This window comes from Cyclopterus lumpus, chromosome 7 (assembly GCF_009769545.1).
Source record: "Cyclopterus lumpus isolate fCycLum1 chromosome 7, fCycLum1.pri, whole genome shotgun sequence".
Taxonomy (NCBI): domain Eukaryota; kingdom Metazoa; phylum Chordata; class Actinopteri; order Perciformes; family Cyclopteridae; genus Cyclopterus; species Cyclopterus lumpus.
The window spans coordinates 15,360,206-15,372,694 of record NC_046972.1 but is presented as its reverse complement, the minus strand read 5'-3'; the positions used below and the strand labels follow the sequence as shown (position 1 = coordinate 15,372,694).

Here is a 12,489-nt window from a genome sequence, read left to right as displayed (position 1 = left end):
ACCTTTTCTTTCTTGTTTTTCCTTTGCTTTAATTTCTTTTCAGATGACGTCCTTTACTTTTTTCATTTGTTTTATGTGTTACCGTTTTCTTACTTTCCTTTTATCTCCTTATCATATCCGTTCCTTTCATAACCATCCTCCCCTTTGTTTAATTTCCTTTCCTTGCTTCCCTTACCCATCCTTTTTAACTTGTATTCCTTTCCTTCTATTTTCCATTGTTTTCTTTACCCCTTTATATTTAACCTTTTTCCCTTTTCCTAAAGTTACGGTGAGACACTTGTTATGAAACAGTACTGATGACCCTATATGACCTACAGAAGTAAACAAGACCATCAGCAAGAAGATCGGCTATTTCTTTTTGGGTATTCTAAATGCTTTCGATGCATCCGGGTTGGATTTTGCGCAAAGTCATATGAAATCATGCAGGTTCACTTCATTCAGCTCAGACTCCAATCAGTAGCAGATGTTTCACTGAACCTTATTTTAAAACACATCTACTGGGTGTGATTTAATTTAACATTTAACAGACATAATGTTTCCGTTTAAAATAATTTATTGTCATCCTCTCATATTTCCTCTTTTAATCTAAGTTTGACTTTGGGAATAATGTGAATGTCTTCTTCTCTGTGTCTCTGCAGCTCTTCCACGTTGCCTACGTGTTGATTAAGTTCGCAAACTCTCCCCGTCCGGACCTTTGGGTTCTGGAGAGATCCGTCAACTTTGGTCAAACCTACCAACCCTGGCAGTACTTTGCCTGTGAGTATTGCACATATATATAAATATATATATATATATATATATATATATATATATATATATATATATATATATATATTCACCTATACAATACATATCCATATGTGTGTGATTCCAGATGTTTGGTCATTAGAAGCAAACAGAGTCAGATTCCATCAGCATCACTTCATGCTTTCCTAACCTCCCCCAGGGTTAGACTTAATTCTCCCTCTAATCTCAGAGTTTAACAGCAGCCCCAAGGGCAGGCAGCTGATTGGTTGGTTAGTTTGTTGGTCAGGTCGGAGGAGGGGGAACATTACATCATGGAGCTGCTAGCTGATTGGCTGTGGCAGCTGTCAGTCCAGGTGGGCTGCAGGGGAATTCCAGATATGGCTGCCAACAGGCCACAGCTTGACGTTCACCTGAGTAGAAGAGAAAGAGGCAGAGGGGCTTTGTGTGTGTGTGTGTGTGTGTGTGTGTGTGTGTGTGTGTGTGTGTGTGTGTGTGTGTGTGTGTGTGTGGTGTGGTGTGGTGTGGTGTATGTGTCTACTCATTTGTCATTGTGTCTGCTCCAGGTGCTCAAGATACCAGAAAATTTAAATATTTTCAGTTTGATAGCATCTTTACCCTGGAATTCTAGAAGTCGGTAAACTTAAAGACTGTCAGTCCACCAAAGCTTGTAGTCTGCTGGTGAATACATTACTGCATGCATACTTTATACTCTTCTACTCACAGGGACTAATTGTCTGTTTGTTTAATGCTCTCCAAGTGTGAGATCACCTCCCATTCTGCTGGGAACATTTTCATTTAAATCTACTACAAACTTTCATTCGTGTTGCTTTTGGGGTGGGGGCGTTTGAACTGCTGGTGCTGTTCGAGGTACGGTTGGGGGACATCTTGACATTATAAAAACACCCTTACCTCCTCCTCTTTGTCTTGTTTTCGTGTTCGTTCAGTCTTCCTCGGTGTCAAGGTCACTTCTGAGATAAAGCAAAACCATTCCAGGAATGTAGCTGTGTCTTGAATCTGAGATCTCAAACTGTCAGACGCACTTTTACAGTTCGATTTTACTTTAAAGGCAGAAGGCCTCTAAAGACAAATCAAGCAGCTAAGTTAATGAAATATGATCAACATAGATGAGATCATCATTGAGAATAAACCAACCTTTTTTGTGTACTTTCACACTTGTTTTTGGGTTCATTTGGTCCATACCGAGGCAAAAATATATGATAAATTGTTGCACACAGACTTTTTACAAACAAACAAGATGTAAATATGAGGTTATCCAGACTGGCAGGTAACTTGTTGATTAGATTGTTTTGGCGATTGTCATCCTGCATTTTCACGTTAGAGATTTATGCAGAACTTTAATGTGTATATTAATGTTCCTTGGTGACACAAAGAGGTCATAAATAAATAACTCGTTATAAGCATTATTAATATAATGGATAATAGATGTTATGAATATTGAATCAGAGCTTATTACTGTGGGATCGCTGTTGCACATTATTTTAATTGAGTTAAAGCAGAGCAGTTTTAACAGCTTTCGACCTAATAATCTAAAGCGAAAATACCTCGCTGCTATGGATATATTTTGATAAATAGGTTATATATATTTATATCTTAAATGATGTATCGATTAATACAAATTTGTTGTCAAATCGGTAGTCTTGGGATCAGAGTTATGTTTACAGTGGGTTCGGCTTAAAGAGAGTCAGTTAGTGTTGTTGGTGGAAGATGATTATTAATGATGGCATTCCAGCTGTTGTGAAGCTGAAAAGGCTGCTGAGGTATATTTAAGGAGAACTTAAGGAGAACTAAAATATAGACCTCCACCAAGTCGAGACCCTCCTCTAATTATCACACTGAGACACATCATTAAAATGCCTCAAGATGGTTCACACACTCCTGACGTTTAACACGAGGGGATGTTCACACGCTTGCAAATGAGGTTGTGATTAATTGGACGCTTTCTTTTCTCCCCCCTTTCTCTCCTGTGTGTGTGTGCGTGTGTGCGTGTGTGTGTGCGTGTGTGTGTGTGTGTGTGTGTAGCCTCCAAGAGAGACTGTATTGAGCGGTTTGGACAGAGCACCATTGAGAGGATCAGCAATGATAACGACATAGTCTGCACCACCGAATACTCCCGCATCGTCCCACTGGAGAATGGAGAGGTGAGTGTGTGTTTGTGTAGAAAGTACTTAAATGTCTTCGTCCACAGATGTAGAGCGTAAACCATTTATCAGTTAATTCATTAGTTCATAATTCCAACTGCTCAAATGTAAGGATTTGTTGCTTTTCTTTATTTTATGTAACTGATTATCTTAAAGTTTAGGACTGGACTCTGGGACATTGTGATGGACATGTTTCATTATTTTCTGTATTTTATAGAATAAAGGATGAATAGATTGATTGGGAGAAATATCAGTAGATTAATCTATAATACAAATAATGATTAGTTGCAGCACTGCGTAGCTGCTATCGAGATTATTTTGTGGAATTGGGGCCTAAATATCTTCAAAGTGTCCATTCAAACGAGTCTTCAAAGTTGTTTTCACACATATTTTCATGACATTTATATTTTTTTGTTTATTGAACACGTGAATATGATATGGCCAAAATCTACTATTATGATGTATGTCATTTTATGTCTCAATAACAAATCTTATCACCATAGAGCATGTTTTCTCAATTATTATTTTATATATTAAATAACCAAATGGTCAAGTCTATTTTTGTATACTCCTGTCGGAATTAAATATTTGACAAATAAAAAGTAGAAAGTAATGACTCATTTATTGTGAACTTTAGTACAAAATGATCAGATTTTCTGTCAGTAAGTGCTTGTTATTTATTCATTTGTGTATAATAATATTTTAATATATGATTTGCGACAATACGATTACATTAAGACCCTTACTGTACATTTTTTTTCTCCATTTAGTTATAAAATTGTACATAAACAAAACAAGAACTGAAATAGGACACAAGGCTACAGAGAATAAAAAAGAAGCATATTATCATAATCATATTAAGTTTCAGTCAGGAAAACAATCCTGCAGTATAAGCATGCAATACAGAATCAAAAACAAACATTTTGCTGATGCCATGATATCATATTATGAATATGATTTGGTGGATATCATCCCTTTGATAATTACAGGACTTTCCCAGACTGTAATGTTTATATTTCTGCACCTGTTAGTCAGCTGACAACCATCCTTTGTTCTCCTCTCCCAGATTGTGGTGTCCTTGGTGAACGGTCGGCCCGGCGCTTTGAACTTCTCCTACTCACCAGTACTGAGGGACTTTACCAAGGCCACCAACATCAGGCTTCGCTTCCTGAGAACCAACACGCTGCTGGGACACCTGATGGGGAAGGCGCTCCGTGACCCAACTGTCACCCGCAGGGTAACGCAATGCCACCAATTAGGAAGGAGTTGTTGATGTCATATTCTTCCAAAGAATGACTGAAAGAAAATTAAACTTCTTTGTAAATGCAACTTTTATTAGTTTGTCGTTCCAAACTTTCAGCATAATGTATGCATATTAGACGTTCTTTGGTGAGTTTAGTAGAGTTAAAGAGATTAATCGATACATTAGATGATTTAATTTAAAAATGAAAAAAGAACAACATACAAAACTTTGCAGAATACATTTTCACTTTACTTAAAGCGCACAATGACCACTTCTAATCACATTACAATGCATTATTACAGTGATAATAATAACACGATAATAATGTATTACAACTATGGTAATTATAACACACTATGTTCCTTGCTAAAAGAAAGTCAGTGAGTGACTATGGAGTCTTATGATACTTGAGTTGTTAAGTCATTATAACACACTAGTGTGTTAAGATTATTATTATCAAGCATTATGAATATTTATGAAAGCTTATAACTATAATTTAATAGTGCTACAAGCAGATTATAAGGCATTATACATATGTTTTATGAAGCATTATACCCATGGATGTCATAGAAAGTGTTACCAGTCAGTCCTTTAGAAATTTGAAATGGGAAACGGCTAATCCGGATCTGTTCAAAGGATTTAAAAGAAATCTGCTACCCAGCATTTTGCAAACAAGATATAACATTTTAATCAGTGAGCTTAAGAGGTTCTGTTTCTGACCTTTATGTTAAGCTAAGCATCTCGAGGCGTTTGCCTCATATTTACCGTACAGACATGAGGGTGGTGTGGATGCGGGATCATGTTTCCCAAAAAAATATTCTAAAACATGATGTACGGCTCATGTTGTGTCTCATTTTCATTTGACAGTACTACTACAGTATCAAAGACATCAGTATCGGAGGACGCTGTGTGTGTAACGGACATGCTGAATCCTGCAACGCCAATGAGCCCAACAACCCCTACAAGTAAGACACAAATTGATACCCAACCTTCAAAGGGTCATCGAATTGTTCCCTGTAGCTGTGTCTACGGTGTATGAATGTAACATGATTGTAAGTGGCTTTGGATAAAAGTGTCAGCTAAATTACATGTAATGTAATGTAATGAACATTACACCCACACACACACGCACACGCGCGCACACACACACACACACACACACACACACACACACACACACACACAATCTGGGAATCAAACAACAATGTCATGAATCACAGACTTGTGGCAAACCAACATTGTTTTGACTGGATTTTGTAGTGTCCGTGTGTGTGTGTGTGTAGCCTCTAAGAGAGACTATATTGAGTGTATTGTAAGTCTTGGTAAACACAGCAGGTTCTAAACATGATTTATGTTATTACGGCAACACACAGATGCATAGTGTACACACATTCCCACTCCCACACTTTTAAACACACTCAACGCTGCAAAATGCATATTACTAAATTCATATCCTCAAGCTACTGCTCTGATGTAAATTGGTTTAAATTATCCTTGGCTGTAGTTCTGTGCCAGCGATGTCTGTCTTCATCACCTTCAACATGCCTTCTCACCTGTGATACAAATTACAGGGCATGGGCCGGCTGATTAATAATGAAGGAAAGGAATTACGAAAAAATGTAAAATGCCTAAAACAAAGTAGCACTGATCTGTAACGTCTTTCAAATATATAAATGTATTTTACTACCGGAGATTTCACCAAAACTCAGTTTCAAATCTTCAGGAACACATTTCAAATCAGATTTTTATTAGTCTCACATCTCAAGCAGACAAGTCAAGTCTGAACAAATGGTAGCAAAACAGCTGGAGTTGGAGAGGAAGACATATATTTCTCGTATAAACCTCCTGTCCTATATTTAGTTTTTTTTGTTGGAGCAGAATAACAAGACCGAGCCTGTTTTAATTCATGTGGATGTGTGTGTGTGTGTGTGTGTGTGTGTGTGTGTGTGTGTGTGTGTGTGTGTGCGCGTGTGTGTGTGTGTGTGTGTGTGTGTGTGCTATTGAGTCTGTGCATTTCCAGATAAGTGTAGGTGTCTCATGAGAAGTGGAAGTGGGCCGTATATATTTAATTTAATAATAGATGTGTGTATTGCATGATGACATTAGTCTCGGAATGTGTAGGTTGTTTGTGTGTGTCTACCAGCATGCTGTGGGGGCTTTAAGACCCACACACACATACAAAAGAATGAACACCCACATATCTGCCTATAAATATTAGCTCTCTATCTCAGTCTCTTGTAAAGCCGGTGATGTAGCTCTTTCCTTGTTGTTGCACGTGACTAATTTGGGAACTTGGGAGGAATTTTAGACGTAGGAGAGGGAGACGGGAGGAGGGAGAGCTGGGAACTGTCCGATATTTTGATGTACAGTGAAGAATAATATACTGCTGCTGGGAGGCATTCACACTGTGACCCCACAGAAGATATTTAAGCTGTGATTTGTTTGACAGTAGATACAGAAAGACAGGTGGCTCTTTTTTTCCCCACTGTAAATCAGTGGTTGTTAATTTCTCATGCAAAGGTCTGGAACATCACAATCATTTCCAGCTTGCGCTATGATTTAGTGCTGTCTGCATATTACTGGCTCTTGGAAAATGTCCTGTCTTCACTGACCCTTAGCAACCCTAACCTGTATTAAGGTTGAATTGCAAGTGACATATCAGTCACAATAAGCAGCAGAATAACATACTGATCGACATCATTAGCCCAAAATGGGTTGTGTGCTGGGTGTTGAGATGCAGTCTGGGTGAATCCCTCAGGGAGACTTTGCGATCTGCGTTACACTGTAAGCAGACTGCAATAAGTCTCCAAATGTCACATCTGTGTTTGAGTGTGTGTCTTCTCGACACTGAGCAGAGCAGAGTTCAGCCTCAATCGCAGGTGTGTGTTGGATCAAAAGCTGTTGAAATGCAGCCTCACGTCCTGTGCATGTCTGCCTGTGTTTGAGGCAGAAAGACGTAGGAAGAGGACTGTGTGTGTGTTTGATGAGTGTTTGTAATATCTTGGTGGGGCCCCGATAGTTACTATAAGAAGACGTGTGTATACTTTCATGTATTTGCTGGCCTGCACGCACGTCTTCACACGATTCTAGAAGATCTTCTCCCCCAGATGTGTTACATATTTCTCTGCTGAAGGACTTTATGAAACATTTAGATTTTTGTACAGAATATTAGTATTTGCTCTCCTTTCTTCATATGCTCTTTACACATTGAAACTAATTTAAACACCAGTTAAGTAATCTAAAATGACAAATCAAAACATCCCAGTCTTTGTGAAACTATTGGTTGTCTAATGTTAATGCCACCAAACTACTTACAGGTTATCTTCCACAACACAATTATGTGAAATTCATTTACACATTTGTTAATGGCTCTAGTTTCTAGTTGTATACGGTATGTGAGCTCTAATCTCTTTCTAGCAGCCGAGGTATATATTTACACGACAGGATGTGTTTATACCACCATGATAATGTGTGGCGGTTTAACAGAGAGTGCCTGCAGGCTGATGTACAGTACAGTCAACCGGAGCGAGTCCTGGTTTCACTCCCTTTATACCACATTAGACGGATTTTGTAGGTTATGGGAACAAGGCACATTGAAACTTCTCTTCTGAGAATAAAATGGGCACCGCTATAATCCACTGAAACTGTATTTTACTGTATATGATAGTAATGGTAAAGGAATTGTGTGACTTACTGCGTGTTGTCCTTACAGTGAATCTGTGTTTATAGTGTAGATGTCATGTTAATAATGCAGATGTTTAACTGAAAATGTAACCAGAGGTTTTAAATGATGCTTAGCAGGGCCTGAAAATACTGTAAGAGCTCATGTGTCATGTCTCATGGAGCACTTTGCAGAGAGATGCGGTTACACAGTGGCAGCTCAGGATAAAAACAAAGTACAACATATGTGTACAACATAATTGATGAAGTTTATGATAATTTTACTCATTTGGATGCAACAATCTAAATACAGGTAGATAAACAACAAAAGTTAAGTGTGTAATAATAATGTCAGTTCATGGTTCAATATAATAGTTAGTATGAGGTTGGAATAAATTTGACGGAAACCCTAACAAGCAGGAGGAGAATAAATAATAACACATTGAATGACTAATTATGTTCACATGTATGTGCAGCAGACATCATGTTGGATCATATCGTTGCCAGCTGGCTGCTTGGTAGATATTGTATGTCCACATAGCCTGTTCTGTTCTGCACCATTTGGTTTCACTTTGCTGCATCACCTTCAGTTCAGGATCAGCGCTTCGAGAGGTGAGGCTACATCTGGGTTAATCATTAGCACGGCTGGTACCGTGTGTATGTGTATTACGTGTAGTTGTGTCTGAACTTATGTGGGTGTATACCGCTTGTGTGTGTGGTTAAAAAGAAAACAGACTTTTCCGTTGGGTGTCGGGATAATAGCAAAGCACAAAGACGAAGGAACTGCTGAGGAAGACAAGTTGTGTTCTTGTGCTTTTCTGTAATTCCTTTGTGAGAACAGAAATATATTTTATAATAATAAGTGAATTAAAATGAGTGTTAAGAGTCTAGAATAATAGGCAAAAATCTGAAATACATAGCGTACAAGTTAGGAAAGCAGAAATTAGAAGGGAGAAGTGAGTGTCAAGCAGAGAAGTTTTCTATTAACGATTGACCAGTTTGAGAGTGTTTAGATAAAGCTGTTAGTCTTTTATTAAATAATAGATCAATAATAGTGTTTAATTTGTGACTGGTATTTCAGACTTAAAAGAATAATTAACCCTAATGAAAAGAGCAATCACTGAGACAGGAACCCTGTCAAACTGTTTAAACTAAATTAAATCTAACTCTGACATTTAAAGTATGAAATTTGTGAAATTGCAGTGGATATAAATATGTGATTCAGGGGGTTCTGGTATTTCAAACAGTCAGGGAAGTGGATTTATATACTGTTGCAATGTGGTTTACACTTAGTGAACACATTCTAAATATTCTTCCTCTCTTGAGTCTTACAGTTACTGTTTTTAGACTGGTATCGTGACGGTTTTTGATTGATGGGAACACGGCAAGAGGAATTCAAATAAATCCTTCCTCATCAAGCCTTTGGAGATGCTCCGACTGCTTTGAGCCAGAGCGAAGGAATGCCAATCTGAAAACGTACATCAATGCTGGACTTTGTTTAACGTTATATATCCAGCAGGTGTGTTAGAGACAACAGAAGGTCTGCTGACTGGAGGTCTGTGTTTAATAAGTTTGACCTATAGCTGCACTGCTGATATGATTAGGACTGAGAACTCAACAGTTTAAAGACTACGAAACACAGACTGCATTATGATGACGAGGGTTAAGTACTGTTCTTAATTGAGTAGAAGCACTGATTAGAAAAGATTCATGTAAGCAAATTAAACATATTTTAATTCACTATAAAACATACTCGGATAGATATAATACTGAATTAGCTGAACAGCCGCATCAAGCACATCTCCCAGCCACTCACTAGTCCAAATTCCTTTTTTCTTCTTCTTCATGGTACAGAAGAATTCCCCAAAATAGTGTTGCCTTTCTTGGCGTGAAACTTTGTCAGCGCACAAAACCAATTAAAAGTTGAAAGTTTACATTCACTGAGAGCACCCACATCTTGACCAGTCGATTAAACTCGTACATTGTCAGCACTGAACGCACAGCAACAAGATTTATCAAATCTGACAGGGTCTGTCCAGCTGAACAGAAAGTAACATCCACCACAGTGCTTTCTAAGTGCACAAGTTAAAGGCACAGACAGCCACTAACCTGTATTAAATATATATTGAGGAAGTTACTAAATTTAGAGCACAAGAAAATAAATTCTTCTATTTTCATCCAGTGTCTTTGTTGTTTCAGCAATGTAGAGTTCCTGTAATTTAACATTGTCAGAAATAGACAATATGCCATTAAATTACAAAACGTAAAAGAAAAAAGAATGAAACTCTAAATATAACTATTTCACTGGAAATTGAAAAGGGGGATTCAGCTTTAAAGCCCTTTGCGTAACGAACAACTTTACTTTGCTTCGGTCAGGAAGCTGCTGGTCCGCAGCTGACGTTTAAAAAACCAGGAAGTAGGGCATTTAGATGGAAACCGTCCATTGAAAGTCATTTCCTAAAACGCCTGAACAGAGTGGATCACCAGGGAGCAAAGGAAAGAAGGATGGAGAGCCAGAGAGATGAGGGATGCATGAGTGAGCGTGTGAATTAAACTGTGTGTGAGCGAGAGACTGAATGAATCTGATAGTAAAGGTGAAAGCTGGAAACACAATCAGCCTGTTGAAACACATGTTATCAGCATGGACCAGAGTGGAATAACCCAACCTCTCAGAGCAGAGTAGCCATCTAAAGAGGCATTTTAAACACTTAAAATACCTTTCAAACGGAAACTAATTTTATTTTACCGTGTGCTATTAAGATTTTTGACCGCTCAATATTTAAATGCATGGGGACATCAGCCAACACCAACTCACTTCTCCAAAAACAAGAGAAGAACTACCTAAATTAGTGATTGTAAACCAAATCAGCGTGGTTTATCTCTCACTCTTTAGAATTAGAAATGAGAGACAAAATTATCACAGAGAGACATAAACAGACCACAAAGGGACAATAAATAACTACATAGCGTTGGGATGAAACTTTGACTAAACCTAACCAGTAGTTATGTTGCCTAAACCTAAACGTAATTGAGAAAGCAGTTTCAAAACGGCAAAAAGCACCACAACCCGATAATGTTGAGTATTCACGGTTTGCAAGAACGTACAATGCCAAAGGTTTATTCTGGAAACTGGGTTCCATATTTAGATATTTGTTTGAGTAAATAGTTGTTTAAGGATTTAAATCAAACATTTGTCATTTTTGGGGATTTTCTTGGATTTATTTCCTTCCTCCAGTCTCTTGAGGTAAGAGCACTAAGAGAGACGAGAGAATGGCGTGAGGAAGGTTTGTCCTCCCTCCCTGCTGTGTTTTGGCCACGCAGGCCGCAGGTTTACAGACTAATCCGATTAAAAGCTGAGGTGAAGCAGTCAGCCGCTGGTCAATGAAGGAGGAAGATTAACTTTCATTGGTGGGGGGGGTCTATTTCCACTTTTCTCTTTTCTATTTACTCTCTGTCACACTCTTTCTCTTCCTCTCTTTCAATCTTTCTCTCTCTCTTTCTTTCTTTGAAGTGACAGTAGCAAGTTAAGAGGTAGAGGAATGTGAACTTCTGAGAAAAGTTCACATGATGTTTTACCCAAAGCACAATGAGCTGAGATTGGTACATTGGTTGGTTATGTGTGTGTGTATGTGTGTGAGTGTGTGTGTGTGTGTGTGTGTGTGTGTGTGTGTGTGTGTGTGTGTGTGTGTGTGTGTGTGTGTGCTAAGATTAAATATACTTAGCATATTTTCACCTGGGATTTTAAACTATGTCTGTTGTTTTCTTTACTCATACTGTTGCTATTGTTGTTGTTGTTGTTTACAGGTTACTTTGTGACTGTCAGCACAACACCTGTGGCCTGTCTTGTGACCAGTGTTGCCCCGGATATAACCAGTTACCGTGGAAACCCGCCACGACCTACACTGCCAACGAGTGTGAACGTGAGTAGGAGTCCTGTTACTGTGTTCACACACACACACACACACACACACACAGACTCATGCATCTGTGGAAGAACACATGCTTGGTCAAACACACACTCACACACACACACACACACACACACACACATACACACACAGACACACACACACACACACACACAGTTCAACCAGTGATCCCTGCAGAGGAATGTATTTCCTTTCATGTGTTGGTTCAACAGAACGAGTTGGCCTTCATTTAATGAAGCTAAACAGACACAGACTCACACATTTAAACTGTGTCTCTAGAAAATTCCTTCAGGACTTCTGGTTGAATATGAACACGAATTTAATGAACTTGAATATAATCAACATATTTTCAATACGTCTTTCCTGCCATATGTGTGCTGGGAGATCCGTCTCTTTAGAGATGCCAGTGAATTCAGTCATTATTTCATAGTTTATTTTTAATTTACTCCATTAACATCTCAGAAATCCTTATAGAAAAAAATGTTTAGCCTGAAAGAAGGCCAACCATCTATGAGATGAATCATAGTAATTGACAGAAGACAATGACATCACAAATACACTTCTTTTTGGCCTGTAAGATCAAACATTACGTTTTTTAATTTACTGAACTTTAATTTTACTGAACTTTTCCTTTTATATTTCTTTATTTCCAGATGTTGAAATAACACTCTGTTGGCTTGTAGACTCACAAGCTCAGTATATTTGAACACCTTCTAAGTCCCAAACATACAAAAGGTTAAATTGTGTCATA

The 12,489-nt window shown here is 38.2% G+C and overlaps 1 protein-coding gene across 1 annotated transcript in view; it reads left to right on the top strand.

Annotated features, from left to right (window-relative positions):
• The first annotated feature begins 420 nt into the window (after positions 1 to 420).
• lama5 (laminin, alpha 5) overlaps positions 421 to 12,489 on the top strand; it is a 59,626-nt gene continuing 47,557 nt past the window's right edge. Inside the window, exons 1-6 of the mRNA XM_034537753.1 lie at positions 421 to 501; positions 639 to 756; positions 2,788 to 2,906; positions 3,973 to 4,143; positions 5,017 to 5,114; positions 11,614 to 11,729. Of these exons, the coding sequence (XP_034393644.1) occupies positions 421 to 501; positions 639 to 756; positions 2,788 to 2,906; positions 3,973 to 4,143; positions 5,017 to 5,114; positions 11,614 to 11,729 (703 nt within the window). The remainder of the gene's footprint in view (positions 502 to 638; positions 757 to 2,787; positions 2,907 to 3,972; positions 4,144 to 5,016; positions 5,115 to 11,613; positions 11,730 to 12,489) is intronic.